Source organism: Chelonoidis abingdonii, chromosome 24 (assembly GCF_003597395.2).
Source record: "Chelonoidis abingdonii isolate Lonesome George chromosome 24, CheloAbing_2.0, whole genome shotgun sequence".
NCBI classification, from domain to species: Eukaryota; Metazoa; Chordata; order Testudines; family Testudinidae; genus Chelonoidis; species Chelonoidis abingdonii.
This window is the reverse complement of record NC_133792.1, coordinates 12,899,992-12,923,014: the sequence shown is the minus strand read 5'-3', so window position 1 is coordinate 12,923,014 and position 23,023 is coordinate 12,899,992. Positions and strand designations below refer to the sequence as shown.

At 50.4% G+C, this 23,023-nt stretch overlaps 1 protein-coding gene across 1 annotated transcript in view; it reads right to left on the bottom strand.

The window, feature by feature from the left end:
* Positions 1-23,023, bottom strand: part of ENG (endoglin) — a 57,262-nt gene that overhangs the window by 24,011 nt on the left and 10,228 nt on the right. The window contains exons 2-3 of the mRNA XM_032797791.2: positions 14,748-14,899; positions 3,184-3,321 (exon numbers count right to left, since the gene is read on the bottom strand). Of these exons, the coding sequence (XP_032653682.1) occupies positions 3,184-3,321; positions 14,748-14,899 (290 nt within the window). The remainder of the gene's footprint in view (positions 1-3,183; positions 3,322-14,747; positions 14,900-23,023) is intronic.

The following is a 23,023-nucleotide window of genomic DNA, read 5'->3' as shown; positions in this document are numbered from 1 at the left end:
GTGCAGCGAGCACCAGGCCAGGGCTGTTGCTACAAACTCCCGCGAGCGCCCTCCTGGCCCGTGATCCAATGCTGCGCTGCCAACGTTTCCACAAGGGGTCCCCCTTGGCTGTGCAGAAGCCTGTGTCCGGCCGGGGAGGCATATGCTGCACTGGGGAGCACTGCAGGCTGGGGAAGCTAAGCATTAAATCACCATTGCAGAGGGACGAAATCCGGCTCGGCAAACCAGCTCCTAGTAAGCGGTGCTGGGCATATGGAGTTGAGTCCTAGAGGAAGGGAGCCCAGATGCAGCTACTGGCTGCACAGGGCTCAGGAGCAGGCTGTATGGGGCTCAGGGGCCCCCTTCCCACTTCCTGGGTGCATGGGGTGTTGGTCTCCCTCTCACTGGGAATATGGAGGTCAGGGACCCCTCTTTCCCTCCCCTATGGGATGTATCGGGCTCAGATCCTCTCTGCAGGACAGGAGGAAAAATCGGGCCTTTATTAACCATAAAATCTGCCCTGAATTGTGAAGCCACCTCTGGTGCGAAGTGCAAACCGGGCCGTGACGGCTGGTGAACAGCCTGGACATGCCCCTCCCTGCCCATGGCACCCCCCCCGCTGCCTGACTGCCAGCGCTGACCTTCAAGAGTCCTTTCGTCACCTCCTGTCCTAGCTCTGCATTCCTTCCAGTCCCTGGGCCCAGCCCCACCAGCTCCCCCACGAGGGTGCAGCACTTGGCTTCTCAGCTGGGGATGTTCCCTCAGTCACTTGGAGGCAGCGCACATGTTTCTGATGGGGGGGGGGTCACATGCCATCTCCAGCCCCTGCTGTTTGTTATCAATACTAATGGGTCCTGGAGGGCTTGGTTTGGAATTTGGAGGATTTCTTCCAGCTGGGGCAGCGGCCAGCAGCTAACTGGCCAAGAACTCCCCCCTTCCATGGGGCCCATTGCTCAGCCCAGCCAGAGGAGCTGAGCTGCTCTCTCCAGATGCCACCAGCTGTTTGCTTCCCAGCCTCACAAGAAAAAAACCCAGACAGACAAAGGCAAACAACAGGACACAGGAGCCAGAAAGACTGAACGAGAGACTGAGACAGAGACAAGACGGAGATGTTTCCTTCTCCCCTTCTTTCACACTCTCCTCCCCGCCCTCCTATCCAGGGCACACGTCTATGTTGTTTTAATAACATGTCCCTTCCTGTAAGGGATTTATTGCCCCAGCTGTCATCTCTCCCTGGGCAAGGGGAGTTGGTGTGGAGTTAGTCAGGGACTGGCACAGCCTGCCAAATTCCCAAGGGAAGCAAAGCCAGGTATTGCGGGGGTTAGGGAGTCAAAGCATCAGCATGTGTTAGTGACAACAACATTCATGCTATTGACTGTTACCATGGAGTGTGGTAGTATGCTCTAGTGAGTAGATCCAGAACTCATGGGCTCTGTTCAGAGCTGGCTCTTCAGATTGTCCAATCAGCAGCTCTGTCTAGCTGTGGTGCTTATGTGTCCCTCATCACTATTTTACTCAAGTTCCTCACAATCTCTAATTTAGCCTCACAACACCCCTAGGAAGCAGGCCAGGGCTGCTCTCCCCAGTTTACACGTGGGGAACAGAGGCATTGGGAGACTAAGTGACTTGCCCAAGGTCACACGGGAAGTCAGTGGCAGAATTGGGACCTGCCGTCAGGTTTGCTGAGGACAGGCTACCCCCTAACCACTAGGCCACCCTTCCAAATGTCTGTCTCTACCTGGCCACAGTCATGCACACAAACAGATCCTGAGGATTTTGGTGTCCTGGCCAGCTGGCAGAACCAGCCCCACTTCTACTCCTGCCTCTGCCATGGACATGCCCAAGGATCACAGAACAGCTCTGTGCCACAGCTTCCCTACATGTAAAATGGGGGGCTGCTAATCCTGCCCCGCCTCCCAGTGGCCATGTGCCCCTTTATTCATGCATGTTCGTAAAGCATCTTAATGCCACCAGGTGCTCGAGAAGACAGAGTGTCATTAGAAGAGAGGCGAGCAGGTGGCAGGGCAGAGCACGTGTCCACTCTGGGGATGGGCCAGCGCCAAAACCCCAGATACACATTTCCCCAGCTCTCACGTGGGGTGGAGGAAATCAGCACCGTACCTAATGCTTGTCTCCCCTCCAGCATGCCTCTAGGGAGAACATGAAGGAGAAGAAGGTTGGATATTTCTCGCTTTGAATGCACTGTCCTTCACCTGACTCGCTGAATAGGTGACAGTCCAGTCTGCTTCTCTTCTTGAGTGGGGCAACCTTCTCACCCCTGTAGGGAGCTCACGGGGTCCCCATTTTTCATAGATTTACATCCCTGTCCCTGGAGGCCCTGTATTGTGGCCACCATCCTTTCAGCCAAGGAGGACTGGAGAGGCAGCATATTCTAGGGCGTAGGACACTGGCCTGGGGCTAAGGAGACCTGAGTCTTATTCCCAGCTCTGACACTGAGCTGCTGGGTAACCTTGGGCAAGTCACTTCCCCTCTCACCCTCTATATTCAGACTGCCCGCTCTTCAGGGCAAGGAGTGTCTCTCGCTCAGCGTATGTACAATGGGGCCCTGAGCTCAGCTGGGACCTTGAGGCGCTGCAGTGATAACTGAAAACAATGATGAAGGGGGACAATGCTGCTCTGTAATCATAGAGGGCCAGACCTTAGAGATGTGAGGGACTCCACCTCCCCCACCATGATCTGCACTTCCTCCGACTCCCTTTTGACTGGGGACAAGACCTACGAAGGATGCTTCCACCCAGCAGTACACAGTGCTACCCCAAGGCTGTCCCCTTTGCTAGTATGAGGTCGCGTTCCAGCTGCTCAGACCCTTCTCAAGCAAATTCCTGGTGAGTGAAATTCTCCAGGCGCGCTCGGAACCCACAGCCCGATGTGTTTTTGTGGGGAAAGTCAGAACTCAATCCGAGTGGCCCTCACGAGCTGAGTGCGGAAGCCATGATATCTCCATCCTCTGATGTTCTGCTCAGATGTTCCATGTGTGGCTCAGCCAGTAATGGCTGGATCCGATTTTACTCAGACAGTCTATAAAAACTCGCCATGCAGCAAGACTGAGCTGGAGAACATTCGTCCCAAAGGAACTGGTTTGAGAAAGTGCTGAACAAGCCAATGGGAGCCAGGACACGTCTATGTTCCTTGTGACAATTGCATATGTTTAGGAGTTCTGCTCTTTCCAGGGACAATACTCACCGAGATAAAGGTTGGGTGGAGATCCCCCGAATGAACCGCCACCATACAGAACTTGTCACAGATGATCACAAACAGCACCTTCCGCTCAGGTGGGGTGGTCCTCCCCGCTGAGGACACGTTCAACTGGAAGAGCCACATCTGCAGGAGATAATGGGGATAATGTCACTCGTGCTTACTCGGGACAGTACACCCTCCGCAGTGAGGTGCAGAGACGGCAGGCTGAGCCTGACTTGATGGTAGGGGGAAGAGGAGGAAACCTCACATCCACATTTTACGGACCAAGACTCTGTGAGAACATGGGCCAGCCACACAGGGCAGCCAAGGACTTTTCAGCCTGGGCTGCTTGTGCTGCAGATTAAGCTAAAGCCAAACACAGCAAGAAACAAATTGAAAGTCTCCATGAGAGAGCGTGATCTGCTTGGAACCATTCTGCCTGTGGGATGGGCACCTCACACCAACTGCCCCTGGACCCAGGCAGGGAGACTCCGCTACATGGACAGGGAGGGAAGGGGCCAGCTCCGTCTTCTGGGGTTGACGGAAGAGAGAAGGAGACCCTGACTATGCTCAGCTGATGCGTGTATGACCCAGTCCCTATGCCTCTATGTTCTATCTTGAACTGGACCCTGCTGAGGGCTGGTGAGGACAATCACACCTGGTCTATACCCGCCCTCCTTCCCCCTCGCCCCCCAGAGCAGACACACTGTTACATGCAATGCCCCCACACTCTCCATCCACCCTGCTGTGCGAAGAGCCCAATCTCCTTCGAGTATTACTGTCAGGAGAATCCTGTCAGGACTTGGAGCTCCTGTTCATGTCAGAAGCAACTGAGAAGATGACATAAGCCCAGCATGGCTGGTTAAGAACAGGACCAAGGTGGAAAGACCCACACAAACCCCACGACCTCTCTCTTTGGGCCACCAGAGCTAGAAGGTGGCTGAGAACCGGCCAGGGATTGGAGCAAAGGGGTCCTGGGGGGATGAGAGCCTACTTGATTTAGGGTCAGCACAGGGAAGCTCAGGCCCCAGATTCTCAAGTCCCAAGGGCCAGGAGTCGAGTCCATATCTGGTGCAGGGGGGAAAGCGTGAGTTTGACTGGCGAGCCACGAGAGCAAGGTCACCTCGCTGCTGCTCCGGGAGGCGGGGGCTGGAATGTGCCTCCCCGATGGTTTGGGTTAGTTTCAGCGGATGCGCTGGTTGTTGTCAACAGCACACAGATGCGCAGCGGCCTGGGGAAACTACCACCCCACCCTGGCTGGTGCATCCTGTGTGAGCTCAGACAATGTGGCTGCACCTGCAGCCACTGGGAGCTCCCCTGTCACAGGCCCGGCCCAGGCTGGCGTGGTGTTTATGGCCATGCAGTGCAGCACAGAAGCTGCTCCATGCCGGCTGAAAACAGGACCCTGCCGGGGAGTCTCATGGGTTGTGTGCAGCCCCTCCCCGCAATTTAACCGGAAACCCCCTATCCATCACCCCTTAACTCTCTCCACGAACGCCCTCCCATTGCCGGGCCATTGCCCCAGCTCCCCCTACATCCAGCCTGGCACATTGCAGCCAGGAGAGCCCTTCCACTGGCTTTGCTGGGGGTCCCAAGTTTGTCTCAACCAGTCCCAATGCCCAAGGAGTTCCACACTTTGCCCAACCAAGACCCACCCCAGCAGCTTGCCAAGACCCACAGCCAGTAAAAATGGAGCAGAGCAGACTGCAGCCCTTCCCCCACCCCTGCCATCTGCAATCTGCCCTGGTGGCCCACAGAGAACCCAGCTCTCCTCTGCTCAGATTCAGGGGAAGCCCCGGGGGCTGCATTTCCAAATGAACACTTCCGGCAATGGCAACCCGTGCTGCAGCCAACTAGCCACGCTTTGGCCACTCTTGAAGCACACAGAGCCCTCCCCCCCCCACACCTGTATGTACAGAGCTCAGGGGCCAGCTAGTTCCACCAGCTTTTTAGTTTCAAGACAGTCTAGGAGCCCCTCGGACCCTGAAACTTGGAGCATTAATCTGTACCAATCTGGGGTGCTTAGAGTTAGTCTCCTAAATCTGGCTTCAGGTTCCAAACCGCAGGGACCAAGTTTGAACACTGTCCCCTAAACTGTTACCCCACACTACCAAGTACAGGATGGAAAAACTCCCAGGAGTTAACCACAGTAATGGACGGACAAATTAACAGAGAGACCCTCCAGCAGCACCTCACCCTTCTCCCAGCACCACCTGAGGGACATCTGCATGGCACTGCACCCCTTGCTGAATCCCACTTTCTGCCAGAGCCTGGTTTTTCCCTAGAGGCCACCCAGGCTGAACTTGCTCTGAGGAGCTGGTGATGGTTGGGCTGCGGGCTCTGTAATATAGGGCCGAGCTTCCCGCATAGCGTGGTCAACATTGTATTTCAAAAGCACGGGACTGTTCTGTTAGCACCCCTAGGGGGGGAGGAGTGCCCTGTGCCAACGGGGCCGGGGTGGGGCACCCACCACCGCAGGGGTGGGAGTGCTAATCGCATAGCAGTGGAGGAAATCTTCCACTCCCTGCAGCAGTCAGGCAGTCTGAGCTGCCAGAACCCAGCTCTGGAAGTGAACAGGGCAGTGCAGAAGGGCCAGGCTCGGGAGGGAAGTGGAGAGATGCACCCGTGAGTATGTGCCCTCCTGGATAGGGCCCCATGCTGACCCCAGCTTTCCCTGGTCAGTCTCTGTCCGGCAGGGACAGGGCTGCATGCCCTGGAACTGCGCTGAAGGACCAGCGTGAGGAAGGGGCTCTGCCTGCCAGGGGGGTCAGTACTCCCGGGGTGTAGCCTCCCCACTCGCAGAGTCTCTGCCAATGTCCCAGCAGAGGAGCATAACTGCTGGTTGGTGGCTGCTGCAGCAGTGGGGGAGCGAGGCAGGCAGGGAGCCTGGGCCTGGCAGCCAAGCCCCTGCACAGATCCCTGTCCACTTCCTCTCCTGGACAGAACCCCCTACTAATTCCAGCCTTTCAGTGCGGCCCCTGATAACCTTACTGTGGCCCCCTCAAGGGGCCGTGCCCCAGAGTTTGGGAACCTCTGTGCTCTAGATACATTGGTTCAGTAAATCATGCGACTGGTTCTGCATTACTACATTGGCGCATGTTACAAACACTGTATCTCTGGACATTAAGTGAATAATCAAACTGGCTTTGCATAATGAGACTATTCGTAATATGTTGAAAGACGGGATACAAGGCGCCCTGCACTGATTTAGTACGGGACAGGCAATTTTCTATTTCAGTACGGGACGTCCCTTGTAATATGGGATTGTTGGCAACTCTATTCCCGCACACACACACGCCCAGATGATCTTATCAGGAGCTACTGGAAATTAACTGCCAAAAAGTCTACCACCAGCCTCGTAAGAATAACTCACTCCTATTACAGGTCCAGTCCCGATGCGATGGCACGAGGCGTCCTGTAAATATGACTGTGTGGATGGCCACGGGACTCCAGCCGGTCGGTCCCCTTGGCCCTGTGACGGAGAGGGCCTTGGTTCTATTTTTACCACCTGTTTTTTTCCAGGGGCCATTGTTTCTCTCCTCCAGAGTGGCGGGAGGTTTTCTTTTACCCCAGTGCTGCCTTTTTCATTGGGATCTGCTTATAGAAACCGGCTTCCAGTAATTCTTCTATACGTGGAGCCTAGTCTCTCTCCCTCGGCCCCCTCCTCTCAGGCGGGGCTCGGTGCCAGCTACCTTGAATGCCATGGTTGTGATATCAATGGCTGGCTCCCCCATCTCCTCTTTATATAAACAGTGGCGGGGAGGGGGCAAGTCCATGCTATTTATTTACATGATACAACACACTGCCCCACAACCAGGTCTTCCGCCGTCTCCTCCCCGCCTCCAGGTGATGGAAGCTGGGCTGGATCCTCCAAGTGGAGAGAGCAGACACTGACTGCGCCCACCCAAACACTGGGCTTGAGGCCCAGCTGTCGCTGTCCCTGATTCACGGCATCTCCTGCAGGGAGGAGCCCAGTGTGGCTCCAAAGTCAAACTACTTCATTTGGGGCAGCACACGGGCCAGCTGTTGGTTCAGGCCCCTCTCTTGGAATAGGAAGGTCCAGTGGTTATGTGCTAGGCTGAGACTTGGGCGAAGGGCTTCAAATCCCTGACACTTAGCCTGTGCCTCTGTTCCCCAACTGCAACCCAGCCCTGCCTCCCACGGGGTTGGGAGGATAAATACATCGAAGCCGGTGAGATGCTCAGACAGTGCAGTGATGGGGCCAGATGAATCCCTGAGACAGATCCTTAGATAGCCTAGAGGGCAGCTTATCGGATTGGCAAGAAGGGAAACATTTAATGGGTGGGTGAGGTTCTGTGGCCTGCACCGTGCAGGTCTGCCTAGATGATCACCATGGTCCCTTCTGGCCTTACAGTCTATGAGTCTATCAGACTTGAATCCCTGGGGCCCAAAGCACCATCCCAGCGATCAATGCAGATACCACATGACATTGCTGTACTGCCTGGCCCCTGAAGATCCCCCTACAATGCATCACCCACATAGGCCAATAAGAGTCGTGTTACCCTACACACAGGCTAAGAGGGTCAGTGCCTCGGCTAGTATAAATCAGCATCACTCTATTGAAGATTAAGCTACCCTGATTTAAATCATCTGAGGACCTAATCTGGAGTCTGAAGTGCAGTCAGTGATCGCTTTCATGACTGCACTGTTGAAGCCAGGTAGGGTGACCAGATGTCCTAATTTTATAGGGACAGTCCCAATATTTGGGACTTTTTCTTATATAGGCTTCTATTATCCCCCACCTCTTGTCCCGATTTTTCAAACTTGCTCTCTGGTCACCCTAAAGCAGGGGTCGGCAATCTTTCAGAAGTGGTGTGCCAAGTCTTCATTTATTCACTCTGATTTAAGGTTTCACGTGACAGTCATACATTTTAACATTTTTAGAAGGTTTCTTTCTAGAAGTCTATAATATATAACTAAACTATTGTTGTATATAAAGTAAATAAGGTTTTCAAAATGTTTAAGAAGCTTGGTTAAAAATTAAATTAAAATGCAGAGCCCCCTGGAGCGGTGGATAGGACCCGAGCAGTGTGAGCGCCACTGAAAATCAGCTTGCGTGCCGCCTTCGGCGGCCGTGCCATAGGTTGCCTACCCCTGCCCTAAAGCCAGGGCTTAAAGAGACCCTGAATGGTGACATTAGTCAGCCCATGCTGTGTGTTAGTTTGGGATCTTAGCCTGTAGAGCTGATGCTTGCTTATGTGTATATAAAAATGTGTTGAAAATGTAAGTAGGCCCAAAAAAAAATCTGTTTCCTAAGAATAGACATGACGATAGCCAAGCGAGGTCTGGTACAATGTGAGTAGCCAAGTGAGGCAATTCTGAGGCAAGTCACAGATAAATTCAGGCATAACCCAGGTCGTGTTGTTTGGGTCCCCACTGGTTTTTACAAGTGTTTTAAATAAAATGTTAATGTTTTGGGCACTGTTATCTATATTGACAATGATTGGTATGGCTTTTACACAGACTTCAGTTCAAATGCTGCTTAATGTTAAATAGCCAATAAGGAAGGAGAAAATATTTAATTATGGTAGTGGAACTACAGAAAAGGTAAAAGAGCGATTTTATGTTAATTAATGATGGGGTGTTGTTATAACTGATTATACAAAGGGTAACAGACTAATTTTAGCTTAGGCACATCCATCCACCATCACGGTACTGTTAGAGAAATGATTATACCCAGTCTCCTCATTTAGGGACCACTCATCACTAATTGCGGCTTGCCTCTTAGCACGTGAGTGTCAGTGCAGTGTATGATTACGGTGCCAGGCCTGATTATTAAATAGATATTTGATATTAAATAACTTTTAAAATTCTATCACTCATGTTATTCACAGTCCGCCACAAAATTAAATGATCTGTAACAGCCCTGGAGGCTCAAAACTTAAAGAATTCAGTTTGGTTTTAGTCCTTATTTTTAAATGACTAATTTGGGATACATAAACCTAAGGTCACAGGATCCAGGCGAACCACAGAGGCTGCCTGCGTCCAGGAGCCTGTAACTGAAAGCATCACTGTATTCATACCCTACATACTAGTGCAATAATCTTTGTACAAAATATGCCTTGTGAGGTTGTCATAAGGTATAATTCCCAAATCTGAACCTTAGTGTCCAAATTTTGGGTATCTGCATGAATTCCTCTAAGCTTAATTACCAGCTTAGATTTGATAGCCTGCCACCACCCAAAAATATAGTGTTTTGGGGCGCTCTGATCTCCCCAACCTTCCCTGGGGACCCCAAGAACCCAAATCCCTTGGATTCTTAAAACCAGGAGAAATAAACCATTCCCCCTTCTCCCCCCTCCCAGACTTTCCCTGAGAGAGACAGTAATCCTGACACAGAGAAAAAACGAATACATTGCTGGTCAATAATATCCTGGTGAAAGGTATATAGCATCATTATATGTACAGTTCTGAATTCCCCTGTTATAAGCACATGTTCAGAGCCAGACAGCCCTGCTGAGGCAACAGTTGTTATGCTGGTCTATCCTAAACAAAGAAATGTGCATTTACCTCACGTAACATAAAAGTAGCATACACGGTCCTCAATTCAGCAGGGGGAGGAGAGGGTAGGAACCAGAACAATTTCTATTTCAGCAAACACAAGTGGAGGTAAAAAGAGGATGGACCTTCCTTCTCTGCCAAACCCTGTGTCGCCTTCCTCACTGTGTGATAAACTTTCCTTGGAGGGGTAACCTTCAGAGGAATCCATTGCAAAGATTCACTGGGCTACTCAAGAAAGGGGCAGAGAACCCCGACTTCTCTCTTTCACCCAAGAAGACAAAGGCACCAGCACCTTTGGGCCTTGGAGAGAGATCCTGACTGTGGATAGGGGCAGTCACCAGCTTGCTGAAAGCCTGGGGTGAGAATGGCCATCTTGAACAAAGTCTGGAATCAAAACTTGCTAGATTCAGTTTTAGACTTTTAGGTGTGTTTTTGCTGGTAACAGTCTCCAATTTTCTCTCTCATACTTGAATGCACTTAAAATCCTATAGACTTTTTTTAATAACCATGTTTTGTTTCTAATCTAAACCCATCCAGTGCTGTGTTTAAACTGAACTATCAGGTAACTCCAGTGAAAGCAACTTGAGTCTTGACTCCTTAAAGGGGCAGCAACCATAATATCCCTCTGAACTCCCCAGGAGAGGGCTGGACATTGCAGAACAGATGTTTTTGGGAAAATTCAGGACTGGGAGTGTGTTGGGGTCACCCTGCAAGTAGTAACCAAGGCTGGTGGAAGCCAGAGGGTGGCTGAGGGGCTGCAGACCAGCTGCTGGGGTCAGAGTGCTGAACCAGTTCTGTCTGACACACAGACACTTCAGAGTGTGACCTGCAAGCTGGTACGCTGGCTGTGCGCAGCCTGAGTTGGGAGCTACAGCAGCAAAGCCTTGTGAGGCATCCAACATTACAGGGCAGGCGATGAGACAACCCCTCACTGGGCTGGACTGCACCCCGGAATGTGACCGAGCTTCCATACAGAATTCCCTATAGATTCAGTACAGCTAGGTTCAGTCTTTTCTCTACTAGCAGGGACAGGCCCGAAGGGCTGCTCATCAAATTGTTTCACTATAGGCTGCCCACAGGTGAAAAATGACATAAAAATACAACCAACTTGGCTGGCACATTATGTTCACACCAGCTTCCCTGCTGCACTGTTTGATTCTTCTGGACCTTTGGACTGCAAAATAACTGAAATCAGTGGCCAGATACTCAGCTGGTGTCTATCAACATGGCTCTTTTGCTTTTAGCAGAGGATCTGGCTCAGCATCCACAAACGGGTGATGCGACCTTTAGAAAGCAGAGAAGCCCAGCAGCCTTACTCCGGCTAGATACAATACAGACTGTAAATATCACACCCAGTCCTTGGACACAGAATTAAAGAGGAAACAGAAAAGTCTTGCACCCTACCCTTCCGTTGGCACTTTGCATTTGGTTGCACATAGCTGTTAAGTTGGGATGCTTTTTGTTCTCTGCACGCTGCACTTTGGAATGTTCAGGCTCTGTCGGAATGCGGAGACAGCAGCCGTTGTTATTGTTACTGTTTATTATTTGTATCACCGTAGCGCCGAGCAGTCCGAGTCATGGCCCAGGACCCCACTGCGCTAGGTGCTGTATAAGCACAGATCAGAACAGTTGTAGGAAGGAAGGATCTGAAAGGAGAGGTTGCTTATGGCAACGCCAAATATCTTTTAAACAATCAGGGATCTCGTCCTATAGAACCTGAGAGATTTCACTGTCACCACAATTCTGGAAACTCTTTCATTTTGTACGAACAACAGACTGTCCTTTCCAGTCTCCCCCCGAAAAAGCAGAACTAGGTAATCATCAGCAGAGCCAGTGGGGAAATTACGAAGGCTGATTCCACCAAGTTTGCAGTTTTCTACCAAATCTAAAGGTTCATTTGAAATGACCCTCTGGCTGGATTGATTCTAGGGACCTCCTGCACCAAAGCACAGACAGGTACCACTTGAGCTAATGGACTGATTCCGTTGGCTAGGGGAAGTAGCAGGCAGATAGCCACTGAGGATCAGCTGGGGGAAGATGAAACACATGTTGTCAGTGTGCCACGTGCTTAAAAAAAACCCACACCAGCAGAAATATCTGTTTTGTCATGAATAGCCAGTAGAGCATGAACTGACAGCCTGTCGCCCTGTCACCCTAGCTTTGGAAAAGGGTAGTCTCCTCACAAATGGTCTATAGTGAAAAAAGTTATACTTGCTCTCCGTGAGCAAGGGAGCATTGTTCAATGGGTGGAGCAAGTGAGGGGCTGTACTTTTCAGGCATCTAAAAAGACAAGGTTCTTGTCTCAGGGAGCTTACAGTCTGACTCACATGGACATGATCCTGAGAGCAGCTTGGGTGAAAGCACTGCAGTGCAGTGGGAAATCTTAAGCCAAAATTCAAATGTTTCACACAGATCCATTTCTCTTTCTCTCATTGGCACTATGCTCCTTATAATCCAGTCTCTCTTGGGGAACATTACTGGCATCAATAAAAACTAGGCTTCCACAACATGATAGTGATTTGCTGTAAAATCCTCCCAATATTGTAGGATCAAGAACTGCCATTTCACTTAGTAATATCCAATCAAAGCTCCTTATTGCATGGATGCGATACACACACAACTCCAGAACCACAGTAGTGAAACTGTTGAAGATGAGCAACAAATACTATGATTTAGCACTCACAGGAAGAGTTATCTTTTATCATCAGGCACTGAATATTCTGCAGAGTACTCAGGGTCCAGCAGCCCCTGCTCTCTCACTGGCTTTACCCCCATTGTATCTCTCTGGACTTCAGTAGCTGTAATAGGTTCTAAACAGCACTGGAAAGAGGCCACTTACTAGATTTAGATTGCTAAATTTAGGATGCCGCATTTGAAATTGCTGGCTTTTATTAGTGAATTTAAAGCAAGGATGGGAAATATAAGTTGTGTCATACATAGAACTCACTCAAAAAATCTTGGGCCTAAATTTTCAAACATGACTTGTGCTTTTAAGTGCTCAACTTACAGAATCTTCCAGGGACCTGATTTTCAGAGGGTCTGGGCTCAGCACTTCTGAAAATCAGCCCCCTTGAAGGTGTCTTGAATTGGGGATCCAAAAGCGGAATCATCCAAAATGACAAAGCACTTTTGAAAATTGAGGCCCATGATTTCTAAATTTAGAACAGAGTGATTCTAGTTCCATTTGGTTTTGCCTAAACTCAGAATCAGAGCTGCTGCGTGTTGTTTTGTTTTGTAAATGTTGGTCCCTTGAAAGTCCAGAGCAGGAATTAAACTATAAACATTCTTGTTTGAAATTATGTAGCCCAGGCCTCCAGGTAGCTAGAAAATCATCTTTTCAAAAATTAAATCCTCCTTGGAAAAAAAGAAAGTGGAAAAAAAAACAGTGGCTTCAATTAAATGGGAGAAATACTTCAAGACATCCAGAATAATTTAGTGGAAACTCAGAACAATTCAAAAAAGTTCTAAAGCCCAAATGAAACCCCAACACCCATTGATTCTCACTGCCACCATTTACAGGGAAACAGTCAAGGTTGACAATCTAAAATTTATCCAGATCTGCTGTGTTTTCTATTACAGCCATGCATGTAAGGGTGTTCAGAGCTCACACACACAACACTTTCCTCTCCTTTTCTCACTGCTGTATACTTTGCTCTGTGCTCCTGTGCTGGAAGTAAAGTGAAATTCACAAGATTCATGCCCTTTGACACGCTTGTGAAAGTTGCAGCACGGTAAAGCGCCAGTGTAGCCAAGGCCTAACAGATTTATTTGGGCATAAGATTTCACGGGTAAAACAACTCACTTCTTCTCCATGCATCTGAAGAAGTGGGTTTTTTACCCACAAAAGCTTATGCCCAAATAAATCTGTTAGGGCTTGGCTACAGTTGAGAGTTACAGCGCTGGTGGTGGCTTTACAGCACTGTAACTTACTCCCAGTCCACACTGGCAAGGCACATACAGCGCTGTATCTCCCTGGCTACAGCGCTGGCTGTACTCCACCTCGGCCTGGGGAATAACAAACAATAGCGCTGCTTCTTGCACACGGGTGCCAGTTGTAAACAGTATATCTTTACTATGCTGTAACTGACCTCCGGAACTTCATAAGGCTTTTTAAGTAAAGATAACACGTTTTGTTTTGTTGGTGATGCCTCTCTTTGTTCGTGTGAACTCGGGTGGCTCCGAGGCTGCTTACCTTAAAACCAAACACAGCTCTACTGTTTGCTCTAGCAGAGGCAGGCTGGAGGATGAATGTCACAGCTAGTGTGTGCTAGGAGAGAAGCAGCCCGACGGAGGGAAGGGGGTTTGTTTGGGGCAGCTGCTTATCTGGTCTGAAGGCTATTTGCATTTAGTGATGACAGAGCGGGTGGGGAAGGGTCAACACGTGTTAAACATGATTGAAGTAGGTGCTGGTATCTCAAGTCTTAGAACTTGCAAAGGAGGGAGCTGACACAGTGTCAGCTCCAAAAATCCACTCTCTGTCTCCCCCACACTCCTGTCACACTCCCACCCCCACCCCCGTCTTGTTGAAAAGCACGTTGCAGCCACTGACGCAGAGATTAGCGGCCATAATGGGCACCACTCCCAACACAGCTGCAAATGTGACCACACTGCAGCGCTTTCCCTACACAGCTGTACGAAGACAGCTTTAACTCCCAGCACTGCACACCTGCAAGTGTAGGCAAACCCTTAATCTTTAAGGTGCCACTGGACTCCTCGTTGTTTTTGTGGATACAGACTAGCAGGGCTACCTCCTGATACTTGACATTCTATTACTGCAGTTCACCAAGCTTGGAACAGATCAGTTAACTTTAGGAAACAGCCTAACAGCTCTTTCTTACCTTAATCACCTGTTAATTACTGTTTATAAACAAAATTTGGACTCCCTGCCTCAGGGGCACAAGCAGCAGCAAGTCTCCTGTCTCCTTTGCAGAACTCCTTATATTGCACTCTGCCTGAGGCTTGCAGTTTGGGGGTGGGGGCAATGTCCTCCCTTGCCAATGTCCTCTGCTGTGTCTCTCCCCCACCCTCCAAGCCCCCTAGTCACTGACCTCGGTCTCTACTTTCACTTTGAGAACGTGGACCTCCTGGAGTTTCCCCACGGTGCTGCGGCTCACGCAGCCGCGCGCAGTCTTGCCTGTCATGTAAGACACCTTGTCCTTCGTGATCTGCTGAAGGGTGCAAACATCACCGCTCCTGGGACCTAGAGGGGAAGCAACTCACTGTCAGTCATCTCGCTGCAGTACAGAAGGGCTGCAGTGAGAAGGGGGGCTCCAGGGGGCAAGGAGCACAGGAGGATGGGAGAAGACACAAGGGCCTGGCACATCTGGAGGGGAGCAGGAGCACAGAGTGGCCAGGGAAGAGAAGGAGTCAGGGATGCAGGGGGGAGCCCAGGAGAGGATACAAATCAAAGGGCAACTGAAGCATTAGCTAAGAAGCATGGGTGGTGGGAGGGGAGAAAGCTGCAGTGCATTGTCCTTATTGGAACAAGAGGAGCCTGGGAGCCCATCTCCTGCCAGTTTATAAGGTCAAGGCACAACACTCACCCCTGAAGGGGTGGTTCTAGAGTAAGGAAGGACAGACAAATATCTCAAACCGTTCCTAGGTTACTGACAAGGACATTTCCTCAATCAGCTGTAGCTGCTCTTTAAAAAAGGTAACCAAACAGGATTCTTCCTAGCGCTTTGGCTAAGAGGTGGGGGAAGCACCAGCTTACCATGGACACACCCTCTCCCTGGAGAACGCATCCTGTCTTTGGAGCTGTATAGACTTGATCAGGGAGGTCCTTTTTGTTGTGGGACTCAAACCCACAACCTTTGAATGACTTTATCTATGACTAAGCTAGAAGACCAATGCACTATTCTTTATGCTACAGAGCCTATATAGCATATGTCTAGGTTTAGTTCCTCTGAGCAGTGTCCACTGACACCTCAGCTGCCATTGAGGGACACTGGGTGCTGTCCTGGGCTCTCTGCTCAGATCCCCCTCTGGTTCCCTGATTTTCAATCTCTGACCTCACTCCTGCTCCTATTTTTAAATTTGTTGCCTTACACACACTTGTGACCTGGGATTAGCAGTTCTTCCCGCTTAGCTATGGGGGGCGGGGGCTTTACGTTTGGGTGGGCCTAGACCAGTACATCACACTGCCTACTCAGCCACAAATCTTCCACCTTTAAACACCTCCATGCTTCGGGGGTTGAAATCCTGAACCTTATTCAAAGTGAAATTTTCAGCCCCATCTTCTGACAGCTGTCACTAAGCCCCTAGCTTAGTCATAGATGAAGTCATTCAAAGGTTGTGGGTTTGAGTCCCACCAGAGCCATATTGTGGGGGTCAGACTCAATGACCCTTGTGCTCCCTTCTAACCCTATGGGTCTAGGATAAGGCATTGGGCTGGGACTCAGGAGACCTGAGCTTTGTTCCTGACTCTGCCTCAGACCTGCTGGGTAACCTTGGGCAAGTCACTTCATCTCTGTTTCCCCTACCACCCTTATCTATTTGGACTGTAAATTCTTCAGGGCATGGCCCATCTCTTGTTATATGCTTGTACAGTGCCTAGCACGATAGGGCCCACATGACCTATGAAGGAAGGCTGAAAGAATTGGGTTTATTTAGTTTGGAAAAGAGAAGACTGAGAGGGGACATGATAGCAGCTTTCAGGTATCTAAAAGGGTGTCATCAGTGAGGAGGGAGAAAAACTTGTTCACCTTAGCCTCTAATGATAGAACAAGAAGCAATGGACTTAAAACTCCAGCAAGGGGATTTACGGTTGGAGACATTCCGGAAAAAGTTCTAACTGGTAGGGTGGTTAACACACTGAATACAATTGCCTAGGAAGGTTGTGGAATCTCCATCTCGGAGATATTAGAGTTGACACCATGTCATAGTAAATTCCTCATCTGAACCTTGAGTTCAGATAATGAGGTACTAGCAAAAATTCTCTAAGCTTAATGTACAGCTTAAGATCTGATAGTTGCTCCACCAAGCCAAAAATTCAGTGTTTGGCTCACTCTGGTCGTCCCAAAACCTTTCCTGGGGACCCCAAGACTTCAGATGCCCTGAGTCTCACCACAAAGGGAAATAACCCCCTCCCCTTGTCTCCTCGTGTTACTTCCTCCCAGGCTTCCCCTCCTGGATGGCCCGGGACGATCACCCTATTCAATTCCTTGAAATGCAAACCAGCGAGAACAGGTTTCTTTCACCTCACTCAGAGTCCCTGCGAATACAAGCTTTGTAACTCTAACCCGAGAGAGATTTTCTCTTCCCCCTGTCTTCTTCCTCCACCATTCCCTGGTGAGTGCAGACCAATCCCCTTGAACCCAACTAGGAAAAAATCCTACAGGTCTTAAAAGAAAGCTTATATAAAAAGAAAGAAAAAGACATAACAATGGTCTCTGTATCACAGGTGACAATTACAGGGTCATTGGCTTACAAGAAAACCAACGCTGAATAAACAGCCTTATTCAAAAAGAAATACAATTAACATTCCAGCAACTTCACACATGTAAATACAAAAACAACATAAAACCTATATTGTCTTATACCTGTACTACAACTGGGAAAACAGAAGATTAGAAAGCCTGAAGGTAGAGGAGCCTCTCTCAGAGCCGAGAGAGATCACACTAGAGACACAGACAAAGGACACACACCCAAAAATTCCTCCCTGAGCTTTGAAAATCCGGTTTCCTGATTGGTCCTCTGGTCAGGTGTTTGGTTCCCTTTGTTAACCCTTTACAGGTAAAAGAAACATTAACCCTTAGCTATCTATTTATGACAAGGTTGGACATTAGGAAAAAGTTCCTAACTGTCAGGGTAGTTAAACACTGGCATAAATTGGCTGGGAAGGTTGTGGAATCTCCATCTCTGGAGATATTTAGAGTAGGTTAGATAAATGTCTATCAGGGAGGGTCTAGACAGTATTTGGTCCTGCCATGAGGGCAGGGGACTGGACTCGATGACCTCTCAAGGTCCCTTCCAGTCCTAGAGTCTATGAAACTATGAATCCATACAAAACTGACCATGAATCAATCATGAGATCTCAGCACGCCAGAGCACAGAGAAATACGTGAATCGCACACCCACTGTGGGGGATCAGAGCTCATGCTTCAGGATATGAGCAGTCAATTCCCACCAAGGTCAGGAATCCCAGCCCTGCACCCTCCCACCTAAACACATAGCATTTCGCAACAGGCCAAGCGCTCGATGTTGGGTCTTTTAAAAAATTCCTCTGAAGTGTCACATATTGGCCACTGCCCAAGACAGGAGATTGAACTTAATAAAGCTCTGATCTGGTATGGAAAATGCTATATCCTTGCTGCAACCATACACTTGGCAAAATCATGCTATCCCTTTCACAAACAATTGAGCACAAGAAGTCCCCCCCCTGACCCCCATGCCACGTACACCCCCCGGTCTGCAGCACAGCAAGAGGAAATCGGAAAGATCAGAAGCTGTTATTTAAGTCATCTAAAAACCGGGGCACGCAACATTTTACTGAGGGAACAATAACAATGTGCCATTCAAAAAAACAAAACAGAAAATCTATGTTACTGGAATGCATGTGGAATCCTTCTTGTATGAGGCAAGTTAGAGACCTGATCCTGCAAGCAGATCTTATTCCTGCTGACTGCAATGCAGTTGACTGGTGAATTGTCCCATTGAAGGCAATGGGACTTCTGAAGCCGAAAGTTGCTACTCGGTGAGTAAGAGCTATCAGAATATGCTCCCCTGGCTCTGTTTGGCAGAAGCTGAGACTAGAACTGGCCGAACCGCAGGAAAATAAAAACACAACAATATCGAGGAAAATAAATATAAATAAAATACATACTTTTTGGTGGCCATTTTGCCCTGATCTTGAAAAAATTTCATCCTGCTAGAGCTGAGACTCAGAGAAATGGGTGAGGACATGGCGAGACACCTCATCTCACACAGACCACGAGGCAACTTGAGCTGGACTCAGACCAGCAATGACCTAGATGTATTTGGTTCCATATCCCGCAGGAACAAGTCCCCAGCTTGTGACACTTTATGACTGAGCACTTGCTGCTGCTGAAGGGCAGGCATTGGCCGCCCTGCTCTGGATGAAGGCAGGGCAGGGCATTGCAGTAGGGGCTGGCTGGTTTCCCCTTTCTGCATCCTGAGGTTCTCAGTGATATTAAGGAGGTGAGGTGCATATAGGGAGAGAACAGGCTCCGTGGATACAGAACATCGCGAATGACAGGCGGGTTGACAACTCTCTGTCCGCCTGTGTGAATGGCCCAGGCAAAAAGGGACAGGAGCTGTCAGTGTTATGGTGGTGAGACCCCTTTCCTACAGGCAGCCAATGAAGACAAAGCAAAGGAAGAAAATACACTAATTAAAGTGTTTGCGTGTGTATGAGAGAGAGAGACAGACAGACAGATGGCTCTCACCAGAGGGATCAGAATTGTTCATTTGTGTGTCAGAGGCCCTATACAGCTAACAGCTCATGGAGATTCTACTTTGGCACACAGACCTGGACTATCAGCGCAAGGTCTGATGTTCCTGCTGCTTCTGTTAAGTTCCTACTGGCCCTGGCATTCAGCACTGCAACAGCTGTGAAGTCTTAGGCTCCTACAGACGTTTTACAACAGCGTCCTCATGTAACAAAGGATTTACTAGGGTGATGGTGGTGAACTGCGACACACCATGAGGTCTTCCTTAAAGGGAACTCAATATCCTTTGCTAAACCTCCTGAGTCTGAAGCAGAGGGAGTGAATCGGGGTCCAACAGCTAGGCCTGGCTGCCCCTTCAGGGTAATGTTTTCTTTGGAGATGGCCAGCCACAGAAAGGATTTCCATCACTTCCCTCTGGGGACTGACGCTCCCCAGTGGCTCCAGACAACTGCATGCAAGCAGAGGCGTCTGGAGGCAGCGGGGCTGGGCCGGATGCTAGGCCCGGATTGTCCAGACGCCTTGATGTTGAAGGAGGAGAAGGGTGGATGACTGGACGATGCTATCTACAGCTCCAGTGAGTGACAGGAAATGGAAGGCCTGAGGAATGGGAATGGAAATTTACACAAATGTGTCGGCCGTGCTGAATGAAAGGAGGATGGAGAGCAGAAGAACGGGGAAGGCGCAGGGAAGCCACAAGGTCAGGGTGCTGGTCTTATGCAAATGACAGTCGCTTCATTTGCATATCTCATGAACACACATTCCCGTTTACAGAAAGAACAGCTGTGTCCCGTTTCCCAGAATTCAAGCCTGCAGCAGGGAATGAGCTGTAGGAACATAGGCCTGGCCGTGCTCCTCCCTGGCTGGCGCCCGGGAAACTCTGGCTGCTTCGAGACTCAGCTCTGTCCCTGGTTGTTCCCTGTCCTAGGCTGGGTGGGGACTGAGGTTGGGGTGCTGACCCCTGCTGCTTGCCCTGGCCAGGGAGGGAGACCTGGCTGCTCCCTGCCATCTGCTAAGGGCTGCTGGGGCCACTCCTAGCCCTTAACTTCCTGCTGGGGGGCTTCAGGCTGCTACTCCTGGGGATGGAGGGGCAGGAGCCTTTGGCCCAGACTGCCATTTTCTGGCTTGCATGATAGCGGCTCTTGGGAGCTCCCTGGCTTGGCTTGGCTGGGCTGGGCTGCGGAGGGGAGCCCTGGTTGCAGCTCCTGGGGGGAGGGTGGCTCTGGGCCTGGCCGGCTGCTCCCCCCCAGGGATTGGTCTTAGAGTCCTTGGCTCTAAACATAGAGATCCCATCTACAGCAGCCCTAAGCCCAGAGACGGAGCCTTGAGCATCCACTCAGGGGCCTGAAGCACTTAGTTTGGAACAGTGCAGGGAGCTGCTGAACCCAGGGGCCTCCCAACCCCAGCCCCTCCAGGGATTCTGGACAGGCCGCAGTAAGAGGGCCGTGTATTGGGAAGCTTTGGCCTAGGCTGACACCTTCAAAGCCACTGAGGGATTTGCACACTCAGATCCTACTAAAGCCAACTTCCATCTCAGCCACTTCCCCAAGGCCCCAGGCAGGGACACAGTCAGGCTAGAGGGATGGGGGAGAGGAGGAGAGTTGGGCTCAATGCAATGCATTCAGCGAGCAACACTCAGGCTAGTGTGCTGGCCAGAGGCCCCTGCTTGTGCGATCCAGTGCCTCACAGGGCTAGTAATAGTAGTGAGCCCTGTGACAGCACTTCACAGCTTCCCCCATTAGCTCACTCCCCCTTCTCTGAAGCTGCAAGGCCAAGGTGGGTCCCCACTGCTCTGCCCTTCCCCCAGCCTTCGATTTTCTGAGTAATCCTCACCGCTGGCACCTGCCCCAGCTTCTGCTCAGAGCTCCCCCAGATCAACAGAAACATGACACCGATGAGATCTGCTGAGTAACACCCCATGGCAGCGATACTCAGACCTCAGGGGTTCAGGAGCCAAATTAGTGCCCAACAGTACCCAAAAGAGCCTCGGCATGTGAGTGCATTGTTTCATCTACTACAGTACTGGTCATATTTACAGTAGGATAGGAAAATGGTTTTTTATATATGTGTATATATATACCATGTATGTGCCTCTGTGTATGTGTATATATATAATTCTCACAGCAAATAAGTTAATAACAGTACAAGGTGATAACTTAATTGGTTAATAACATAGTAAAAGGATCCTGACTGGTTAATAACTTACATTGGTTAATAAGTAAATCCCACAGTGTTTCAATACCACGTGCTACACAACCACTTGTGGCTTGCAAGCCACAGTCTGAGTATTGCTGCTCTGTGGTCTGTGTTGTGGCCAGGAGCTCCGATGAGATGATCATGACGGTCTGTTCTGGCCTTAGGATCCTTTCCTTGCTTGCTCACAGGGTCTGAATAGTGGCAGTGAAAATGGACCAGCGGCTTGTTAACCTCACTCTGCTGTTGGGCAGAGCTGGCAGAGGAGCAGAGCTGTCTGTCTTTAGACTCGGACACCTAGTCCTGTGTCCCTTTACACTCTGTTCTCCTTTGGACAGTTTGCTTCATGAGCATTAGAACTAGGAATTATCCTAGGTAAATCCACACATGAACAGGCACACACTTTGAAACGACAGCGTACGTGCTGCCGAAAGTGGTGGCTTCGCCCCTGCCGCCCCGCAACACAACACCACACGCACGCATCGAGGAAATCTTCCTCTCGTAAAGATTTTTCAAGCCCTGCTAATGGACTCGGTCAGCATCCAAGCCCAGTTTCCTGCACCCAGTCTGCAGAAGATGCAACCACAGCTGTGACTCACACAGAGTGACAGCTGGAAAGATGGGGGCTGGGGAGAAGAGAAGTCAAACAAGGAGAAAGCAAGTTCCAAAGCCGCCCTGGCACTAGGGTCACAGACCAGGCCTCATCCAGGACGCTGCGTCCACTACCCACCTATTGTCTTGCACTTCCTCGACACACCAACTAGACCAGCCATGCAGTCAGCAGCATCAGGAGGAAGATAAACAGAGGCTTATCTGGGCTCCACAGGCAGCGTCACTCTTCCCCTCCAGCCCTACCCCAATCAGCCAGTCTAGGGTAATTCAGCCAGGACTAGACACCAGGCTCCTGCTGCTGCTCAGAACACTAGACAGGCCCGATCCGTGTCTAGCGTTACGGCCCCGATTCTGCCTCGCACTGAGGGACTAGCGTGCAAAGGGGAAAGATTAGATTGCCGCAGTGACCTGGAGCTGCTGGGGACGGTTTCCGAGATCACATACGTCGGAGGAAGATTACCCAACCCTCTGGCCTGGGTGTGAAGCCTTCCACCTACAGAGTGACAGTTGGACCACGCCGGCTGGGAGGAGCCGGCCACTCAGCGTCCTAGGCCAGCAGAGCCAGAGGGGAGACTTTTCATCCTCAGCCCCATTGGCTCTTAGCCCCCCACTCATCAAAACATTGCCCAGCACACAAACCATTCCATCAAATTCCCCATGTCACTCAGCACCCCGCCCCAGTGCTATATCACTCCTGCACCCAGCAACACATTAGCATTAACTGGCGCCGTCCCGTGAAACATCTTCCCCCTACGATCCATCAGCCCCACGTCACTTAACCCTCCCTTTGGCTCCAACAGGGCACCCCCACCCCACTCACTGCCCCCTTCCGGTCCATGTATCACTCAACCCCCACTTGTGCTCCACACCCCTGCTATATGCTATCAGAGCCCCCCATCACCTAATGCTCTGACACATCAAACACCCTGTCTCACCTAACGCTCCTCCTGCTCCCTTGGCTGGGTACATCTGCATGTCCCCAGTTCATAGCACTGTCTCTGCCCTGGCCAACACCCCCGCCCCCCCCCCTTGCTATGCACCAACCCCTTAATCAAGGGGCCTTCAGCACAGTGCTCCTGACACTGAACTCCTCCCCTGTCCCCAGATCATGG